The sequence below is a fragment of the Emys orbicularis genome, chromosome 8, assembly GCF_028017835.1.
Source record: "Emys orbicularis isolate rEmyOrb1 chromosome 8, rEmyOrb1.hap1, whole genome shotgun sequence".
Taxonomy (NCBI): Eukaryota; Metazoa; Chordata; order Testudines; family Emydidae; genus Emys; species Emys orbicularis.
Window position 1 is genome coordinate 30,610,278 of NC_088690.1, and position 22,003 is coordinate 30,632,280.

General features: G+C 41.0%; 1 protein-coding gene across 2 annotated transcripts in view; it reads right to left on the minus strand.

Moving 5' to 3' along the window:
* Window positions 1-18,941: 18,941 nt before the first annotated feature.
* ODF2L (outer dense fiber of sperm tails 2 like) overlaps window positions 18,942-22,003 on the minus strand; it is a 44,689-nt gene continuing 41,627 nt past the window's right edge. For both annotated transcript variants that reach the window (XM_065409642.1, XM_065409641.1), the window contains one exon: window positions 18,942-19,070. In XM_065409642.1, the coding sequence (XP_065265714.1) occupies window positions 18,942-19,070 (129 nt within the window). The remainder of the gene's footprint in view (window positions 19,071-22,003) is intronic.

Consider the following 22,003-nt stretch of genomic DNA (forward strand, 5'->3'; position numbering starts at 1 on the left):
GTGCAGCGGGAGGGTCCGCGTGGCAAGCACCCCGCTTAAGGAAGCCCTGGCTGCCCCCCTTCTCTCTCTCCCCCCCCACTAGCCGGGGTGCGCATTCCGCTGCCCGGGGTCTGCAGGACCGGGAGTCCCCCTGCACCCACGCTCCTGCTGCCCCCCAGGTATTTTTTTTTGTTTTTGTATTTTCTTTCCTTCGCCGCTCCGGCCGGCCGGCCAGTTTGTTTCCCTCCTCCCCCACCGCTCCGGCCGGGGGCAGGTTTGTTTCCCGCCCCCCCCCATTTGCTGCTCCGGCTGGCTGGTTTGTCCCCCCCCTTCGCCGCTCCGGCTGGCGGGTTTGTTCTCTCCCCCCGCCGCTCCGGCCGGGGGCAGGTTTGTTTCCCGCCCCCCCCCCCCTTTCGCCGCTCCGGCCGGCCGGTTTGTTTCCCCCCCTTCGCCGCTCCGGCCGGGGACAGGTTTGTTTTCCTCCTCCCCTCCCCCCCCTTTGCTGCTCCGGCCGGCCAGGTGTTTTTTGCTTGGGGCGGCAAAAAAGCCAGAGCCGGCCCTGTTTGGGACCATCTGGGCTGGGCATCAATGAGAGCAGCAATACAATCAAGGAAACTACTGAGAGGGCAAAATTTGCAAATGATACAAAACTACTCAAGATAGTTAAGTCCAAAGCAGACTGCGAAGAGTCACAAAGGGATCTCACTACACTGGGGGACTGAGGAACAAAATGGCAGATGAAATTCAATGTTGATAAATGTAATGCATATTGGAAAACAGAAACTATACATATAAAATGATGGGGTCTAAATTAGCTGTTACCATTCAAGAGAGAGATCTTGGAGTCATTGTGGATACTTCTCTGAAAATATCCCCTCAATGTGCAGCAGCAGTCAAAAAATAGAACAGAATGTTGGGAATCATTAGGAAAGGGATAGATAATAAGACAGAAAATATCATATTGCCTCTATATAAATCCATGGTACGCCTACATCTTGCATACTGCATGCAGATGTCGTTGCCCCATCTCAAAAAAGATATATTGGAATTGGAAAAGATACAGAAGAGGGCAACAAAAATTCGTAGGGGTAGGGAACAGCTTCCATATGAGGAGAGATTAATAAGACTAGGACTTTTCAGCTTGAAAGAGAGACGACTAAACGGGGATATGATTGAGGTCTATAAAAATCATGACGGGTGTGGAGAAAGTAAATAACGAAGCGTTATTTACTCCTTCTCATAACGCACAAATCAGGAGTCACCCTATGAAATTAATAGGCAGCAGGTTTAAAACAAACAAAAGGAAGTATTTCTTCACACAATGCACAGTCAACCTGCGGAACTCTTTGCCAGAGGATGTTGTGAAGGCCATCTCTATAACAGGATTCAAAAAAGAACTAGATAGCTTCATGGAGGATAGGTCCATTAATGGCTATTAGCCAGGATGGGCAGAGATGGTGTCCCTAGTCTCTGTTTGCCAGAAGCTGAAAATGGGTAACAAGGGATGGATCACTTGATTGCCTGTTCTGTTCATTCTCTCTGAAGCACCTGGGATTGGCCACTGTCGGAAGACAGGATACTGAGCTAGATGGACGTTTGGTCTGACTCAGTATGGCCTTTCTTATGTTCTTAAAAGTAAAAGTAACTTTAAACCATTTTTGGCCAACCTCTTTGGTTTTGCACTGAGCACAGTATGTGATTTCTGCCCACTAGAACTCTTGGTCACCAATTTTGAAACTCAAATATCAACAATGGATTTTTTGCAGGGTGGATAAAACTCAATTGAAAAAAAAAACAAAATTTTATTTACATTCATTCTTCTTTTTCAAAGTAAACCTATTTAAAATTATGACATTCTATAATCTCTTAAAATCATTTAATTTAAATTATAAAAAATATTCAAGCATTACATGTTTACTGTTGAATTTTAAAGAAAATCAGGCAACTAAACTGGTGGAAGTCACTGACTATGCACCTGGAACCAGAGCTCATTGAAGTGGTAAACCAGCTTTTGGTAGCAGTAACTTCTCCTGCAGGTACACAGAGAACGTTTTCTTTGTTTCAGTTTATTCAAGTAGTTCATTTCAATGATTAGCTCATTCGAAGTTGAGAAAGCAATTGGGAGTTTCCATTTGTTTTCCTCTTCCAATCTATGAACAAAAATGAGGTGACAGAGAAGGAGATCTAGTAGTTCTAAAATCTAGACGGTCACAGTGATCAAAACCAATCAGTTCTATGCACGAACTACAAACAACACATCCTTTATTTAATAAATCAGTTAGTTATAAATGCAAAACATGTTTTGATAAACTTACCTTTTTTCCCCTTATGTATTCAACACATTTAAGGTAGTTTTATTTAACTAATTTAAAACCATTTTAGTTTTTCTAGTTGTGTATTTTTAATTGAATTCAATTTCCATTCAAATGCAGATTGACACAAATCATACATAAATAAAAATAATCATTATCTTGTTAATAAGAAATGCATCATTCACTATTTTGTAACAAAAAAAGTAAAAATTAAGAATCTGAATAAATGTACGTTAGGCAACATAACTGCTTAAATAAACACGTTGGAGAAAAACAGAGTTTTTACCTTTTTGGTTGGGTGCAGCAAATTAGATATTTTATTATTTTTAGCAATTGCGTGGAGGGAGAGAGCTGAATAGGTTTTTTTATAGGTAAACAATTACAGCACGCATTTATACCTTTTGTTACATACAATAATAAGCAACAGCTGCATTTTGTTTATACATAGGTTATTTTGATATTTTATTTTTTTTACTTATTTAGACTTTAGTTTACATTTTATATTATTTACACAAGGTCGCAGCAACTTTTTACACAGTTTTTTTTTACTTGCCTTACACAATTTTTGCTTTTACAAGTTTTGCGTTATTAGGGATACAGTTAGCCTGACTTTTGCTAACAAAGACTATTTGGATTTGAAATTTTTTTCAAATCGCTGTTAGGCCTTGCTTTGCTTTTACAAACATATATAAATACAGTGTATTCTCTTGGTTAGCAAAAAGAAGTACCACATTTAATGTAAATACTGTATTTCATTACAAATCAACATGCTTTAATGGTTACCAACTAACGAGAATCAATCTTTCTTTAGGAAAATGAAAGTACAAACACAAATATTAAAATAAATTATTTGAATCAAGGTTTCATTTAATTTAAATAATTATTGAAATCTGTGATGTAAAACATTTCTATTTAAATCAATCTGCCCTGATTTTTTATGACTATTCAATAGACTGCCATTTGTTTGCTTAGGATAGTCAAATAACGTTCAATAAGTGTCAAAGTGTCAAAATTAATGGGACTTGTTTGAGAATACTTTGGGAAGCCAAATTTCTATGCATTTTGGAAACTATGTGTTAGCAATGACAAATCCTAACTTTGTAATAGTGACTACAGTAAGGCCAAGAGATTGGTAAAGGAATATACTGGAATGTGGGGAGGACAATAGCTATAATAAGTCTTCTTTAAAATATTCATATCAAAAGCTTTGCTCTAACTGTACTGAAGGCAAACTAAGGAAGAACACAACCCCAGAGAGAAGTTATTGAGTCCACTTTGAGGTCTTTTTGGCTTGATTTTCTTGTTTCCAGTATTTAATTGGCCAAACTACAGCTGCCACTGGAAAATGCCCATGAGAGAGAAAATGAAATGGCTACTCAGTGATTTATTTAGTCTTCATTGTACAGTTGCTTGATCCCAGGGAATGATGCTGTCTTGAATTCCTGAACTTTCTATGGCTAATGTAAGGCATTTGACTTAGTACCGGATGATATTTTGATTAAAAAACTAGAACAATATAAAATTAACATGGCACACATTAAATGGATTAAAAACTGGCTAACTGATAGGTTTCAAAATGTAACTGTAAACAGGAAATAGTCATTGAGTGGGTCTGTTTCCACTGGGGTCCCGCAGGGACTGGTTTTTGGTCCTATACTAGTTAACATTTTTATCAGTGATCTAGAAGAAAATATAAAATTATCACTGATCAGGCTTGGAGATGAAAATGAAACAAAAATTGGGAGTGGTACACTGATTCAGAGCGATCTGGATTCGCTTGGTAAAGTGGGTGCAAGCAAACAATATGCGTTTTAATATGACTAAATGTATAGATCTAGGAACAAAGAAAGTAGGCCATACTTACAGAGTGGAGTACTCTATCCTGGGAGGCAGTGAGTCTGAAAAAAGATTTGGGGGTGGTGGTGGGAGCCGCGATCGGCCGAACCTGCGGATGGGGCAGGTAAACAAACCGGCCCGGCCCGCCAGGGGCTTTCCCTACACAAGCAGCGTCCCCAAGTTTGGGAAACACTGGACTAGATGATTGTAATCAGAGCTGTCCCTTGGGTACGGTGAATCAGGGTGACTGCCCCAGTCCCCGTGCTTTGGGGGTCCCCGGGGGTGGGGAGGTGAGGCGGGCGAGTGAGCAGGGTGAGGAGGCGAATGGGGAGGCGAGCGGCAGGTGGGCAGATGGGCGGGGGGGCAAGGAGGAGCCCCCCTACCAGAACCTCCCCCCTCCCGCCCAGTGTCTCCTGCCTGCCAGCAGGCCCCGCCAATCAGCGCCTCCCTCTCCCTCCCAGCGCCTACCGCCTGCTGCGGATCAGATGTTTTGCGATGTCAGGAGGCACTGGGGGAGGAGCGAGGGCACAGCGCGCTCGAGGAAGGGGGCAGAACAGGCGGGGTGGGGCCTTGGGGGAAGGGATGGAGTGGGGGCGGGGCCTGGGCAGAGCACCCCCCGGCAGATAGACACCGAGTTTCTAATGTCCCAGGCTCCGCACCCCCTTAGGGACGGCTCTGATTGTAATGATCCCTTAAAATCTATGAATAGAAACAAACAATGCCATGTAAAGTAAGACAAAATGCAAACAGTAGCAAATCTTAGGGCTAATTCTGCCCTCAGTTATTCCTGTGCAGCTCCAGCGACGTAGGAACTCAGGCAAACTCATCTCTATTGCAACTCTTCTGGAAGCTGGATCAGAGACTTTGGAAATGTAAAAGACATCAACTTGTTCACGTCTGAAAGCAGGTGTGAAGAAAGTTGCTAACTCCAACAGTTTAAATGCTGTTCTATGAAAGGAAAACCAGGCACTGAATACGATTTAGAAAAACTGTAGAGATCTTAGGGCAAATGTGGTTTGTCAAAAGGCTCAGAAAGAACGGATACCAATAATAGGGCTTGTGAAAAACTGGATGCCTACCATTTGGTTTTGGATACTGTATAGGAACATTCAGATAAAGTGTTCCAAATCTTGGTGAGAAAGCTAAGTGTGGGACTAGACCATGGCAAGAAGGGATATTATTTTTCAATTATTGGATGCGAGGCTCGAACTGATGTGGAACTGGATGGAAAATAGTGCCTACTATTAACATAAAGTTATTAGTTTAATCAATATGGTGAGAAGACAGAAGGGAAAGGGAATTCTTCTTGTTAACAATTTACTGTTCAAGGCTGATCAGATGCCAAGAACAGAGACTAAATGATTAGGCTGCTAAAAAGAAACAAGACATTGTACAAAAATCATAAAGTACTCTTGTTTCCAGATGTTAGTCTGGTAATTGAAGCCAAAAGAAGAGAACTGAGTCCTAGCAAGTGGTATTTTATAAAAGTGGGAACAGAAGCTTATTTCTTAGACCCAGATAAGCCCTGTGTGCTGCTGGGGGTAAGAACTGTTCATGTAGGTTTGTGGAACTCTGCAGAGAAACTACTGCAGAAGTGATAACAGAAAATAAGCCCTGGTAGGATTTAGACAATGTCTCTCCCAGAAAAGAGTGATGAGGAGGTTTGTATTTGTTGTGGAGATTTAGTTTGTTCTGGGGAGTTTGTTTTGTTTAAGACCTTGGATGATGGTTGCCTGACAAGATCATGTCATTATAGGACAACCAAATTTCCTCCCCATTACTACATATGCAGACTGAAAGAGAAATAAACATGAACACCACCTCTGAATGCTTCTGTCTAGGGGGAAATTCCCTTTAAATAAAAGCATACAAAAAGGGGTTGTGGCCCAGGTACAGAAAGCTTTATATTTCTATCTCCAATCCATGCATCCCAGACAGATAGATATAAGCTCCATTACATTCTAACTGTACCAAAATTATGTCAATAATTTGGACATGACTAAATGGATAAAGGCTAAATGATAGAGACCCTCCTACATTAGCTTTAATGGCACTTTTCAATGTAATTTAACAAGTGTGTTATGCCAGGTATGTTTACTGATGTTTTCCAAAGACAATGATTTTTATAGTAATAAATTTCCAGACTTACATAGTTGTTGTTGAGGACTTGGAATAAATTCTGATAATCAGGAGATTTACAGTAATTAATAAACATTGATGGGTAGTACCTTGTTTTGATAACAGGGAGTTTCAAATAGCTGAAGTCTGGATAATCAAGGCCGAGCTACATACTTCTAAAATATTTGCTTGCAAAGGGCTTTTCTTTAACTAGATTTGGATAGCGAGACTGAGAATCATAGTTATGTCTTTTGGCCTTTCTGGCTTGGGGATTGCATTCTGCCAGCTCACAGAAGCTTGGTGAGCCAGTACATTTTCATGCTTGCCATCTTATACTCCAGAATCTAAATTTTCATTAAAAAAACCCCAACCCTTTTAGCCCTTATTGTTGCAAAGATAGCCCTCAAAACATAAATTGAATAACCAATGCAGTGTAGTCCGCCTGAGTATGCAAACATCCTGAACCAATTGTGTGACTAACATAATGGCCAGCTCTCATCTCCACACTGGCCTTTCATTCTCCTTGCATTCTCCTCTACAGCCTGATGATAACACAACTCACTGGGAGCAGACTCTTCTGTCCATACTCCTTGAACAAGCTTGAGTTGGGAATTTCAGGGACTCTTTATCCTTCAGCACTTGCACTTAGAAGTTGTGGGGTTCTTTTCTCTTTGGGCAGTTCTGTGAAATTTCCCTTACTGTTAGTCTTTAAGGTGCCACCAGACTCCTTGTTGCCCTTACAACAGTAATCTAAATAAAAAGAAGATTTAGTAAAAATAGAAAAGGGAACTAAACTAGATGAGGTATTTTCAACTCACTCACAGAGAAAAGTGATTGCCTTATATCCTTTGAAAGCAGTATCCTCCTTCTGAACTCTTTTGCCCATCTGTTGGCATCGCACTGCTGTCTACAGAAACGCTTTTGTCTGCTATCCTCAAGACTTCCTAATCAAGCCCAACCTGATCCAGGGCTGCTACTCCTCTTTCCTAACCAGTTTTCTCCGGTTACCTCTGCACACCATAACGTCTGGTAAAACAGCTTCTTTCTTCACCTTGTAGAAGATAGTCCATTGAGGAAAAGAAAATCCTTAACTATGATTAATGGCTGCCTTTCAAAGGTTTACAACCTAGCTCAGATTTTACTTTCACTGGCGATAGGCATTTTTGGTCAAGTCCCATGACAAACCTTCCAAGCAATTTTATTTAATTTCCCCCCATAACCTATGAATTATAGACAGAGGTTCAGACCTCTGTCACAGAACAGTCAACTCTGAAATCTAATCATGTCAACATAAATGTCAATATTGTTACCGGTACTGCTTGGCAGTACTCCACACACTAGGATTATGGTTAACACAAAAGAGATAAAATAATCTGATATTTTATTTAAGTAATTATGACATATTTTTGATATTTGATTTTGAAACAATTGCAGAGCCCCATAACTAAAAACAAAGAAAAATATAAAAGCTATTTACAGTGACTTAGATCACTTTAATGGAATAGTACAGATCTTGTAGGTATTCCTTTAAATATAATGATCATATTCAGATAGTAACTTATCTGGAAAATAATCTGTGTGAATGAATCTGTAAGAAAATATACAGTATTTGCCCTGGATTTGTCAATGGAACAACCTGTGTGCTTAAAGTTAAGCACCTATATAAGTGACTACAAGTTTGAGGCCCAAATTTGCTACAGCCAAATTGGGCTTGAGTTAAATGTGGCCTCTTCCAGTATATAAGAGTTAACTTCATAAAAAGCGAAAGAAAGAGAGGAAGAAAGGGGAAGAAGCTCAGTGAAAGCATTTCAACTGCTCTGGGTTCTGTTATGTCTTATACTAGTCATAAAAAGTACAGTGCAGTACATCACATTATAAATTAAGAAAAACAACCCCAAAAAAGAACAAAATATATTCATGTATTAGGACCATTATGAAAAAGGTAGAAAAGTTTGGGATTTCTTTTAAGATTATTGAAAATTGGGCTGTAACCTACAGAAAATAATTAAATGTAAGTAACGTATAGCTCATATTTTATAATATACTGTATATTGATTTTCTTAGAGGAAAAAGATCTAACCTGGAAGAACACCCTGTATTCTGAGAATAATCTGAAATGCCAACCTAGCATTTTCGTACTTCAAAATGTTTTCAGTTTTGATAACCAGGCACGACTGTTAAAAATACATGAGGCTGTTAAAAATATATGTTTACTTTAGTAGTTTATAATTCAAAGGGGCACTTTAGTGGGTGGAGCTGTAAATTGGCAAGTGGATTGCTGCCACAACGGAGTAAACTGCATCTCTGCAAGGATCTTTACTAAGAATAGATGTGGTCACAGTGATAATTAAAAAGGGCTTGGCCTGAAAGAAGCTTTGGTGGGGAATGATTAAAGTTATGGAGGTGGTTGCTGGGTGCATAAAAACTACACTAAAAATTACATGGAACAGATTGCTTTAAAAGGGTTACATTAAGATGAAAAAGATACAAAGTATAACTGATAGGCCATAGTTTCTATTTTTAGTAGAGCCAGTGAAAGAAATGGGCATTTGAAGTATTTATGCTAACAATAACTCAGAAGGCACAATTTTACAGAAGACAAAGATAATGTGTTGTGAGAAGATGTGGTGAGACTGTGGGAAGGTGTACACACTTAGAGGCATATTTTTTCTATCACTTTTCAAATGAACCAGATCAGAGATTAATTGCTTTGTATCAAGTATTTGGTACAGTTTAACCTTTGAAAATAATAAAATATGTAGAAGGTCAACCTCAGAGGTCTGAGATTTCCTGGGGTGGGGGAGAAATGCCTTTTATGCAATCAGAATGTCAAAAGGTATCAGATTTCTCTGGGCAGGAATAATTTACTCATCACTTAATAGGGTGATTTTCTTTTGGGCTACTTATAAGCCCCAAGAACCTTTGCAATGGGTCTCAAACCAGCCATGTTATGCTAAGATTCTGGGCTGCAAGTTGTGAATTCATTTTAGTGATGATGTAATCATTGCACCACTGATGGATACTCTAAAGCTTCATCATTCAGTGATCATGCAGTTATGAGCTTTGGGATCAACCATGAACAAAAGAGTAAATATTCTAATCCAAAGTGCAGATCGGGATAGGTAGTGGGTTTACAATAAACGTGCCCTCTGACTGCAAGAATTCCTTGCCAGAGAATAGTGTCAAGTATCAGGGGGTAGCCGTGTTAGTCTGTATCTACAAAAACAACAAGGAGTCTGGTGGCACCTTAAAGACTAACAGATTTATTTGGGCATAAGCTTTCGTGGGTAAAAACCTCACTTCTTCGGATGCATCCGAAGCTTATGCCCAAATAAATCTGTTAGTCTTTAAGGTGCCACCAGACTCCTTGTTGTTTTTGCCAGAGAATGGCATCAATGGGGTTTATTTACCCGTATGGGCTCAGGGAGTGTGCAAGTTCCCTGTACCTGTGGGGGAAGCTCCATCAGCAGAATCATTCTTCTGTGGAGCTTTAATTGACCGGAGCTCCACAGGAGCCTCACCAACAAAAACAGCCTGAAATTTGGGCTAAATCACTGCATCTACTTGGTGCTGAAGCCCAACCCCCTTCCTGGGTGGTTCTGCTTCTATTGTTGTTTGAACTGACTGGCTCTAGCTCTCCCACCACGGGAAGGGATATAGCTGACTTTCTACTGTTACGCTGCAGCCTAGATTCTGCTAGTGGAGTAAGTCAGGCTCACTGTTTCTTCCAAGCCCTTCCTCCCACTCTGCCCACCTCTCACCAGTTATTTCATGGAGAAAGCAGGAGCTGTTTCCTCCCCCATGTAGTCATGCTCACCTTCACTCATGCACCATCACTCCCCTGCTCAACCGGACCAAGACTATTTCAGCTCAGTCTCTGACAATTAAGTTTTTCTTTTACTGGCAACTTTAACTTATCAACTTGCCCCTTGACCCCATTCTTTCTTGGCTTCTAACTGCCCTTGCTCCTTCTTATTCTCTTCCTCACCCACTTTAAAGTTAGGAACTAAGTATTAAGTACAACAAAATACTTTGTTATTCCCTGAGCAACTGAGAAATTAATGGATGTGACAGAGCTGTTGAATCTGTGCCTGATATCTGTCCAAGCATTCTCTCCTTTCTATTGTACCTCCTATGATTATGGAGCAAAAGGCTTCCAAAGGAAAGTGGGCTGCCCATCCAATCAAACATGGAAAGGGAATTGAGAGAATCTGCTAAAAAATCAACAGATTAATCCAGAACGTTTGAAATCTAGAACATCTAGAAATGTTCTTCTTCTTCTAATGTCCCACAAGAGATCATGCACAAGTTCTAAGGCAACAAATTGGTGGTATCTTAGCCGGGGAAGAGATTGTAGAGGGCAAAATTAGACAGATGGCTCTACCAATAATTCTGAAATTATACTAGATTCTATCAGCTTCTCTTGCAACTCTTCACATTCTAAGCAAAAGAAAGATGATGGGGAATGCCCCTTTGAAAAGGAAAGTCTTCAGGAGGAAGAGAATTTTCCATAGATATATAACTCTATGGGGGACTTCCAGAACAATCAGAAAACAGGAGATTGGAGACATTTATCTGCAAGTTCCCTTGTAGGGAAGACTCAGTGACAGGTGCCTTTGCAAAAAACGTGCATATATGGGGACTAATTTCTTTCCTTTATTCCCTCTGCTTCAAAATGCAGTAGTGGAGATTTTAGTGGAAGTTATGGTGAGTTGGATATTAGTAGTCCCTTTTTAAATTTATCTGGAGATCCAGATCTTGGTTCCAGGCACTAATAAGAATACTAATGGACTATGCAAGAGAATTGGGAAGGCATGAGAGCTAGTAACATATCACATCAGGCTGATGACTCAGCTGTAAGGAACTCAGTGGAGATCATATCTCATATGTCTTCTATCAAGAAATTCCTTGAGGAGGCAGGTTTACAGAGGGAAGCTATTAAGTTTTCTATTATCTCTCTGGAAAGTCTCCATGAATATATCTTACAACAGAATTTATAGCAGCTTTATGCCATGGATAGGAAACAGAGATCAAAGATCTTCTATCAACCCTAAACTACTAGTAATAGCCTATTTGGCAGACAGGATTAAAGAGGGTAGGGCCCCAAGTAGCCTTAAAATTTATGCTTCTGCTTTAAATTCTGTTTTTCCAGACATTAACAAATCTAAAGCATATGATATTATGAGCATCTTCTACTTCAAATCCTGACTTTCCCAAATACAGTGAAAAATGGGGCACTGGTGCATTACTTTCCCTTTTATCAGAGATCAATAATTGCAAGACTGGTGACTGAGTGCTTATTGGCTTCTTTTGGACTAGCAGACTCAAAACTCCACCTGGTTAGAATTTCAGAACCTTAATTAAGGGACACTGTGCATGGATATGGAATTTTCTGGATAGAATGGACAAAATGCAACTCATCTCCCAACTTTACTGTGTCTAGATTGTTCTAGATAATTCTAAACAAAACAGTTTAAATTTTATTGTGTTAACAAATATACAGTACCCAGAAAGGTACAGAGAACGGAGGAAAGACAACTCTTCTGAATGACACTGTCCCTTTAATGGGCTGCTTTTCCTCCCAGCCCCAAACACTCAAACCAATCTGTCAGGCTGATTAAAGAGACCTGGGTCCATGGATCACATATTAACAATCCTTGGATGGAAGCTACAGTAAAACGTAATTTAAGAAAAAAAATCCCATTCATCATGTGGAGTTACTAGTACAAATACAGTGATTAAAAAACATGGATGCTTCAGTACTATCAAGAGCATAATGTAACAGTGTAAGTGTCCTTGACCTTGATTTAGCGAGGAACTTAAGCATGAGACAATAGTCCCAATGACATTCATGGGACAGCAGGACTACTCACATGCTCAAAGTTATGTACAGATTAAGTACAATGCTGAATCAGCCTTTGGGTTGCATTGGCACAAACTGTTTATAAGTCAGATGTCTCATCTAGAATGTAAAACCCTATAGTATGCAGAATGAATGGCTTTGTATTAAAAATTAAAAAGCTATAGTGAAATATATTTTTACTAGAGACGCTTCTTAAAACGGAATAGTGTTGACCTGACCAATATTACAGCCTTTTTTCCCTCCTCATCGTTATAACAACACAAACTGTGTTCTGTGACAGACCCAGACCAATGGGGTACAGGAGTCTGGTAGAGGGCAAATATACTGGTCACTGGATGAGTAGTTTTCTGTTCCCTGAGTGACCAGAGCAGGGGCTGCACTAGAGTAATCAGGAACCTGCTAGAACTAGTTAAGGCAGGCAGACTAATTAGGACACCTGGAGCCAATTAAGAAGAAGCTGCTAGAATCAATTAAGGCAGGCTAATCAGGGCGCCTGGGTTTTAAAAGGAGTTCACTTCAGTTTGTGGTGAGAGTGTGAGGAGTTGGGAGCAAGAGGTGCAAGGAGCTGAGAGCGAGATGGTGTGCTGCTGGAGGACTGAGGAGCACAAGCGTTATCAGACACCAGGAGGAAGGTCCTGTGGTGAGAATAAGGAAGGTGTTTGGAGGAGGCCATGGGGAAGTAGCCCAGGGAGTTGTAGCTGTCATGCAGCTGTTACAGGAGGCACGATAGACAGCTGCAGTCCACAGGGCCCTGGGCTGGAACCCGGAGTAGAGGGCGGGCCCGGGTTCCTCCCCAAACCTCCCAATTGACCTGGACTGTGGGTTCTTCCAGAGGGGAAGGTCTCTGGGCTGTTCCCCCAACCCACATGGTGAATCTCTGAGGCAAGAAAATCCACCAATAAGCGCAGGACCCACCAAGATAGAGGAGGAACTTTGTCACAGTTCTTACATAGTTTAAATCTCTTGATCACTTTCTGCTGGATGAACTCATCTTTGAAAAGGATGTTCAAACTGACATGAAGAATGTCTGATCATTTTTTTGCTACTCTATGTGAGCTCAGAGCAGCAGAAAGGGAAGGTTCCCACTTGTTAAAACTCCTACAAAAGAGTATTATAAAAGACAGATATTCATGACCACGTAAGCAAGTACAGTACTGATGAGCTCATATTGCTGCTTGACAATTCTTCTGTAACCTTTTGTAACAACAACCAGAAAGAAGTTGGATGCAACCAGCTTTCTCTCTTTTGAAGTGATACAGCTGCAGTTGGAATATCTAAAGATTTTTTGGGGGGGAAAAAATCAAAAGCTTATTTGAAAACTATGTGGGCACTTATGTTAGTAGCTTTGTCCTGAAGTGCCTCTAAAGATGAAAATGACAGTAAAAGGTACATATAGCAACATTCCAGAAGCCCTGTTTGATAGAGATTTAAGATATACATATAGGAAATGAAGAACTGGGTTCTCTCTAAAGAATGGTGTAGGCTCTGTCATCATTTTCGTGTGTGTGTGTGTGGGGGGGACAAATAAAATAATCTAAAGGATAAGAGACCCCAAACTCCATCGGTTCAACATAGCTCTGCTAAGGAAATCTACATTCTATACAGTAAAATAAACACATAGAATTAAATTGGCAGTATTAACAATGTTGCTAAAAATATCTGCAATAATCTGGTGAGAATTTTAAGTACTTAACCAGTTAGAAAATAAAAGAAATCAGTCTCTTTCTTCATAAAAAGAATAAGCCCAGTTGAGATAGAAAACAAATTATGCTTGGGGCTAGCCACCTTATTTCAACGGTGTGGAAAAAAACTCCAACCATCCTGAGCTGCCACAAAATGTCACTATGATCAGGAAAACACAGTTCTCATTGTAAGAGGGACTTCAGACTCCTAAAAGGTCCTGTTGGAAGACTCTGGAATTGCAAAGATTATAAAGTGAATTTTAAAAACATACAGCTTTCATTTCATAAACTGAGTTCGATCAAATTTACTGAGCCAAGTCCTAAATTTCTTCTATCTACAGTAACCTATCTAGGCAGTTATACTGAACTCCTCAAGTTAAGCACTATAAATTAAGGGAATTTTGCCTGAGTACAGATGGGATTCAGCTCACTGGGATGCAAATGGGAAGGTTATGTCTCATGACACTATGCTGCATATTTGTAGAACCAGTGATAAGTCATCTTGAACGCTGAAGGTTTCTTCCTGCTTAAGAAAGAACCAGCCGCACTGTTGATGGGTTGGAACTCAGGTAATAAACACAGTGTTCATATGATTTGATTTGTGATATGGTCAAGAGTGTCCTTAAAAGCTGCTTATAAAATTAAGTTTTCTTCCACAGTGCATTGGTGGTGGCTGCATATCATGAGGTTGAGTACAAGCATTACAAGGACATCATTTTAGTGATATGACTAAATGACATGAATGTCAACTTTGCCACTAGCAGTATGAGGAAAAAAGCCAATGAACATGCCTCATAATAAGAGAACTACACATAAAGACATTTGAATTCTGTAATGTGAAAATAAAGATCACAAGCTGCTGTGTATGCTGAAAAACAAGGAGACACAAAGCCATAAAGGTACCTTCTAAAATACAAGATGTAGAAATGTTAATGGTAACACATAGCTAATGCTTCATAAAGAAATAAAATCCTTTTTGGGTTGTCATCTCTCTGGAGCTCAGGATGTTCCCTTTCAGTGTGGAGGCAACATGCACTTACTACTGAGCAGACATATGACGTATGTGACTTAGCAGTATTATCCAGTTGGATCTAGCAATTGTTTAAAGCATTTGGAAACAATAAAAGAGCACAATCGGGAACTGTGCTGTCTTATTTTCAAAAAAAGGCAGATTTTGGGAACATTCTGATGGCTGGCAATGTACCATATGCATCCTAACATTTTCTCTGAACACTCTCCATTTGTCCATATTTTCCTGTAAATAAAATGCTCAGAATTGAACATTGTATTCTGGGTGCTCTACACTGGAGTCATACAGACCTTTCATTTCCTGGGCTGTTATTCCTTTATGTATGCAGCCTAAAACTGCATTGGCCTTTGTTGCTCTCATTTGACATTACAAACTATGTCCAACTTGCTGTCACTATCACCAGTAAATTTCTCCTACTGAATATCTGCTTATCCAGATGTATTAGTTCAACCATGCAAAAAGTTACTCACTTGCCCGCGGTTAGTAATTTTTTGACAGGCAAGTTATCAACATTAAGATAGGCGAATATACTTTGTTCTTCTGTGTAGTAAATATACAGATTGTCTGCAGCCCTCCAATTCACAATCCTATATCTCTGAGGCAACTACATATATGTCTATCTGTCTTTTAATACCATTTAGCAATTGGAAATAAGGGGGAAGGATCTAGCACCATGTGATCAACCAGCTCTCTGCAGACCACATAAAGTGCTCCACAGAACACAATTTAAGAACCTCTGACCTACAAGGCATGACTTACATACATGCCAGCTGACTTTTATATGTTCAGATTTTCCAAGTGTTCCTTTATGGTTCCCTGTTATTCTTTTTGCTTATCATTAACACATCCTGGCCTCAAGTAAATAATACTTAAGCACAGTCAGAGTATCAACAGGTAATTTAGTAGCCTCAGCCAAACTCTCAGTGCTTTCTAGTTGCAGCTACCTATAGTAGGAGCATCAAAGTATGTGGGTGAAAGGGCTGCATAGCTACTGTCTCTTAAGCTTCAATCTGTAAATACTTACACATAAGCAACTTTATACAAAAACACATGGTCCCACAGACTCTACCTTGCACAAGCTTAACTTGACGCATATAAGTAATTCCATTGGCTTCAACAGGCATAAAGTTAAGTGCATGCATAAGAATTTGCAAGATAAGGGCATAAGTGATCCCATAATTTCTTTTCTCAGTTCACAAGTAAAAAAATATATATTTTTCTAACTGCCAACCCAGCAACCTCAACCTGATATCTCAGTGGCTTAGTGTTTTCTGAGCAGGGCATCACCATCAGTCAGCCTGACCCAACTGAGGTGTATTATACTCATGTAATACTTGAAGCATACAAACTTGTGTCCTACATTGAGGTAAAGATTCTGCCTCTGAAACTGTCACCAATTGCACTAATCCATGTAGCCAGCTATGGTAGGTAAGGTATAGGTCTGGATAGAGCTCTGCGCGGATACAAAAATGTGGATCTGCATCTGCCAGGATCAACCCGTGATCCGACCCACAATCTGCTAGCCAACTTTTACCTCTATCTGCATCTGCAAGCTGTCTCAAGGGGGGGTGGAGATGAGCGAGCGGGGGGGGGGTGTTGCAGGGAAGAGGAAGCACGAGGGCAGGGACTGGGGGTAAGGGCCAGGGTCTCAAGGAGAAGGGGCCGTGAGGAGGGGCAAGCTAAGCTGCTGGATGGCAAGCAGGTGCCGCCCAGCCCCAGCCACTGGTTGCTGGCCGCCAGCCCAGAGTGCATTGCACCCCCCCCCGGGTTGCCCGAGCCGGATGCCACAGGACAGGTGCTGCTAGGGTGAGCAGATGTCCCAATTTTATAGGTACAGTCCTGATATTCGGGGCTTTTTCTTATATAGACACCTATTACCCCACACTCTGTCCTAATTTTTCATACTTGCTAGCTGGTCACCATGATGGCACTAGGTGCTGCCATGAGACATGGCACCGGAGTCCAGCTGCTGCTGCTCAACATGTACTTGCCAGATACGGGGCCTGCCGCATCGGGGGACAGGAGGGCAGGACAGGGCCCAGGAGGCCCCAGGGCCCGGCTGAGATTCCCCACCCCCCGCACGAGTGGGCCTGCCTGAGAGGATGGGAACGGGCTCCCAAGTCTTCTTACCTGCTCCTGCTTATCCCCTGGCTCGTGGACTTTCATCCCTCCACTCCCTGAGCCGTCAGCCAGGCAGCCCGGCTCCTTGGTCTCTCCTTCATGGTCTCTCCATCCCCTGCCAGGCACTGACTCTCTCCCTTTCCCTCACTCTCCCTTCTCACCACTCCGAGCCCAGGCAGCATACTTTTTATCCCTATTTAAAGTGCTCCGGGCTCTGTCAGAAATCAGATTACCTTTTCCTGGACGTATTTCTTGGCTTCATAGTCCCAGCGGGGGGGAGGGGGAGGGGGAGGGAGAGGGAGGAGTGTTCGCCGCCACTGCCATGAAGGGGGCTCAGGACTGGGCTGCGCTTTATAAGTCGCCCACCAGGCGCTGGGAAGAGGCAAAGTGTCTCCAAAACGGTTTGGGACTTGGCCGGGTGCAGCTCAGCTTGGCTCGGCCCTGTGTGAACGCGTCTCTGTCTCTACTCCAGATCCATAGAGCCCTGTGAGGTTGTATCTGGATCCGCTCCACTATCCGCAAAAATGGTCCGTGGATATGAAGCAGATAGCCGCGTATTTGCAGGGCTCTAATTATTGCATTAAAGAAAAGACAAAAGGTTCAGGTTTTTCTAATTTCCTGGATAGCAGAGGATAGGTTAAAAGCAATTTATTGGAAATTCTTAAACCATTTATCAAATAAGAAGCCTACACTTACTACAGTGACCTTCATGTGGTTTAATTGGACTGTGCTAGGCTTTTAAAAGTAAACCTGGTACTGGATTCAAGGTTTTACTTCTGCATATCTTGATGTTTCTTCATTCATGATTTTTTAAAAAGGTTATGATTGTTCAGTATCACTAAACAGGTAAATTCTGAAGTGGTGGAGGAAAATGTTAAACCTAATCAACAGAAAATTTAGTGTTGTTTTTTTTAAGGCAGGGAACCAAAAAATTGTAACAGAAAGTACTGTGCTAGTGTCACAATAATCAAATATACTTAAATAATAGTTTTCTTAAAAAAAAAAAAGTGTAGAGTGTAAACCAACAGAATAATACTTCATATACCATTAGCTTGTTGATATGGATACCTAATTGCAAAGTAAAAAAGAAAACACTGATGCACCAATAAATATTTCATTGCTAGTAGTTTGTTATATGTTGAGAAAAGATTATAGTTAAAACATGTGCATGTAAAACAAAATAAGTAACATCAGTTATATTTTTATATAAAAAGGACATTTATAGGATATTTAATATAGACTTAAAATTTATATATTGAGATGTTTAGATGTTATCTGAATCTGTTATCCTTTAAAAACTATATCACAATTCTGTAAAAATATTTTATACTATTGCTACAGAAAACCAACTTACATAATCAGGATTTTCCTTCATACTGGCCCCAGTTCAGCTAGGTACCTAGGCATGTGGTTTGTTTTAGGCACATGAGTAATCCCATTGACTTCAAATGAATTACTAATGTGCTTAAAATTAGGGATATTCTTAAATACCTTGTTGAATTGGGGCCATTATCAGGAGGATTGTCACCACATTTAGTGCCTCCATATAATAATTTGAATGGATTTTCTTTCAATTATATATTACATTTACAAAATATTAAGAATAGTATTTTTATTACTATCATGGTAGCTGGAATGCAAATTGAATCCAGTGAGATTTCTACAGCAACGGAAGTACATTGAATAACAGGAACACATATCTTTCATGGAGATTGCGCAGTTTTTCCTTCACTATTGTTCAAGAAATGAAGATTAGTAATGCCATTTTTAGATTAGTAATGCCATGTAAACATTCAGAACATGATCGACCAGTGTATATACATCAGGGTAGGCTCAATTCTGCAAAACTTGGAGCGAGAGTTTCGCTATGAAGCCCTAATGATACAGGGTTCAATCCAGCAAAGTGTCCTCCACTTCCATTGACTTCACTGAGAGTTAAGGACACTCAGCGCCTTCCAAGATTCTGCCCTTATTATTTAAAATATTCTAAATTAAAGAAATCAGCCAAACATTGTTACATATGAGTTTTTCAAGAACTGTACATAATTGTGGATGCTGTGGTTCTGGTTTTCTGATTTTTGTAGATTGTGCTCTAATTCTTTCAAACATACTTCCTGATGTTTCTCTCTCTAAAGAAAAAGAGGGAAGGGGGATACAAGTTAGAAATAAAATACAAAATAAAAATACAGTAAGACTAGTACTTCAAGTTTATAACTCTGTCTGTCATTCCCTAAAATTTTAGTCAACTCCACACAAACACAAGACCTTCAAAATGACCCCAAAATCTTGAACCTATACATTATGTCTCCTGAGCACAAATTGATCTGTTTGAGTAACTTTATACTCTTAAAAAAGGACATGAGTCCTGGGATATCCTTTACAGCAACTGTCGAACATTTTGCATTTCCATCATTAAAGATTTGTGGCACCTTAATTCTAATACAAACTCAAAACACTCATGCTTATTTTTTTAATGAGAACATCTGTTACTGATCTTTAATGCAGCCTGATTTTTGTTGCCTATGTTACCCTTTAAAATAAAGGGTGAATGATAACACTGTTTACTTGTTTATTAGATCCATATATGGTAATTTGTTACATAAACAATAGTAATTTTTTGGATTTTCTTTTATGCCTATCATAACACGATTTCAGATGTGAGTTACTTAAAATAAACAACATTTTTCTTAAATTTGTTAGTCATTTATAACATTTAGATTTAATTCTAACATTATATGAAATAATCAGGTTAAAGTGAACTAAAGAAAAAATTACCTTCTTGAGCCCTGCCCTGTTTCCAGCATCATGCTAACAGGAATAAAACAATATGATTTTTGTTTTTCCTCTCCATAATGTATTCCCAATTTTATGGATATGTAACTGGAGAAGGTGAATATGTTTTGTGTTTGTTCAGAATAACACTCCCCTCAGGCATAAGGTCCGGCTGATCGCGGCTCCCACTGGCCGCGGTTCGCTGCTCCAGGCCAATGGGAGCTGCTGGAAGTGGCGGCCAGTATGTCCCTCGGCCCGCGCCGCTTCCAGCAGCTCCCATTGGCCTGGAGCAGCGAACCGCGGCCAGTGGAAGCTGCGATCGGCCAGGCCTGTGGACGCGGCAGGTAAACAAACCGGCCCGGCCCGCCAAAGGCTTTCCCTACACAAGCGGCATCCCAAGTTTGGGAAACACTGTTCTAGAGGAATAAAAATCATAAGCATTAAAACGTATTGCTAAAAGAACAAGGGACAGATGATTCCCTGTCCCGGCATAATAAACAGATTTTACTTACAAAGAAATAACAAAAGTACCACAGAGACAACACAGTCTTGAAAAAAGCCAGTATTCTAAGAGTTTAATATGTGGCCAACTGGGAAATAGCTATACAGTGGAATCCTGATTAATTGGGACCGAGGCCAGAACGCATAATCAAAAATTTGGATAATCGGGAGAATGGGCGAGGCTCCAGCTGTCAGCCCCAGAAGCGGCAGGACTGACAACCCGAGCCCCACTGCCCTGTTCAGTTAATATGGAGAGCCAGATAATGGAGGTGTGGATAAATGGGGGTCTATTGTATTGTTTTGTACGAATAACATACATGCCTCTATAAGTTGCTTATGATTAAGGCTACGATTTAGTCATGGATATTTTTAGTAAAAGTAATGGACAGGTCATGGGCCATAAACAAAAATTCACAGCCTATGACCTGTCCATGACCTTTACTATAAATACCCTTGACTAAATCCGAGCTGCGGGGCCCCAGGGTGCCGCTACTTTGGGGTGCCCCCAGGGAGCTGCTGCTCTAGGTGGTCCCTGGGGCATCACTGCTCTGGGGGGCCCCTGGAGCCAGCCCCACCAACTGCTGCTCAGGCCATCCGTGGGGCCAGTGGCACCAGCTACTGCTTGGGCAGTCCTCAGTGCCAGCAGCCGTGGGACGCCGAGCAGCAGCTGGTGCGGCTGGCTCCTGGACTGCCAAGCAGCAGCCGGTGTGGCTGACTGCGGGACTGCCCGAGCGGCAGGCTGCAGGGACACTCCAGCAGTGGCCGGTGTGGCTGTCCTGGTGTTGCCTGAACAGCTGGCCCCAGCGTGCTTGGGTGGCCCTGGGGCCAGCCACACTGGCTGCTGCAGAAGTCAGGGAGGTCGTGGAAAGTCACAGAATCTGTGACTTCTGCGACCACAATGACAGACATGCAGCCTTAGTTATGATAGATTATTGTTATGGAGACATGGGTTTATTAAAGAAACAAAGAATGAAAAGTAAAAATAATGATCTAGATAAGTAGCATCTCAAACACTCCAACAACATCATCTGTGAATAGATGACTCCTTGTCCCCAACCCTTGTGACAAAGCTGTTTTGCCAAGACTAAGGGAAAGACCAAAGAGTATACAGGAACTCCTCACTTAACTTTGTAGTTATATTCCTGAAAAATGCGACTTTAAGTGAAACGATGTTAAGTGAATCCAATTTCCCCATATGAATTAATCTAAATGAGGGGTTAGGTTCCAGGGAAATTTTTTTCACCAGACAAAAGACATATATATATATATATATATATATATATATATATATATATACACACACACACACACACACACACACGCAGTATAAGTTTTAAACAAACAATTTAATACTGGTACACAGTGATGATGATTGTGAAGCTTGGTTGAAGTGGAGGAGTCAGAGGGTGGGATATTTCCCAGGGAATGCCTTACTGCTAATGAACTAGCAATTGACTGAGCCCTCAAGGGTTAACTCTCACAACAATCTACAAGGCAGCAGGAAAGGAGAGAAGGCACACACACCCTGTGTGTGTGAGAAAAAATGCGCATTTCCCCATTAAGTAGCTGAGCCCAGGCTTAAGTACACTGCCTTGCTAATTAAATCAGCTTGCTGAGACCTGAGATGGTAGCTACTGCTGAGAAGCTCCCTCCCTCCCTCCCTCCGTCATGTCCCCCCCTACTCTATGGAAGATGGGGTAAGCGGGGTGCAGGAGCAGGGGGGAGGGGGAGACACCCTGACATTAGCCCCCTTCTTCCCCTCCTCCCCCTAGCATGACCAGACGTCCCG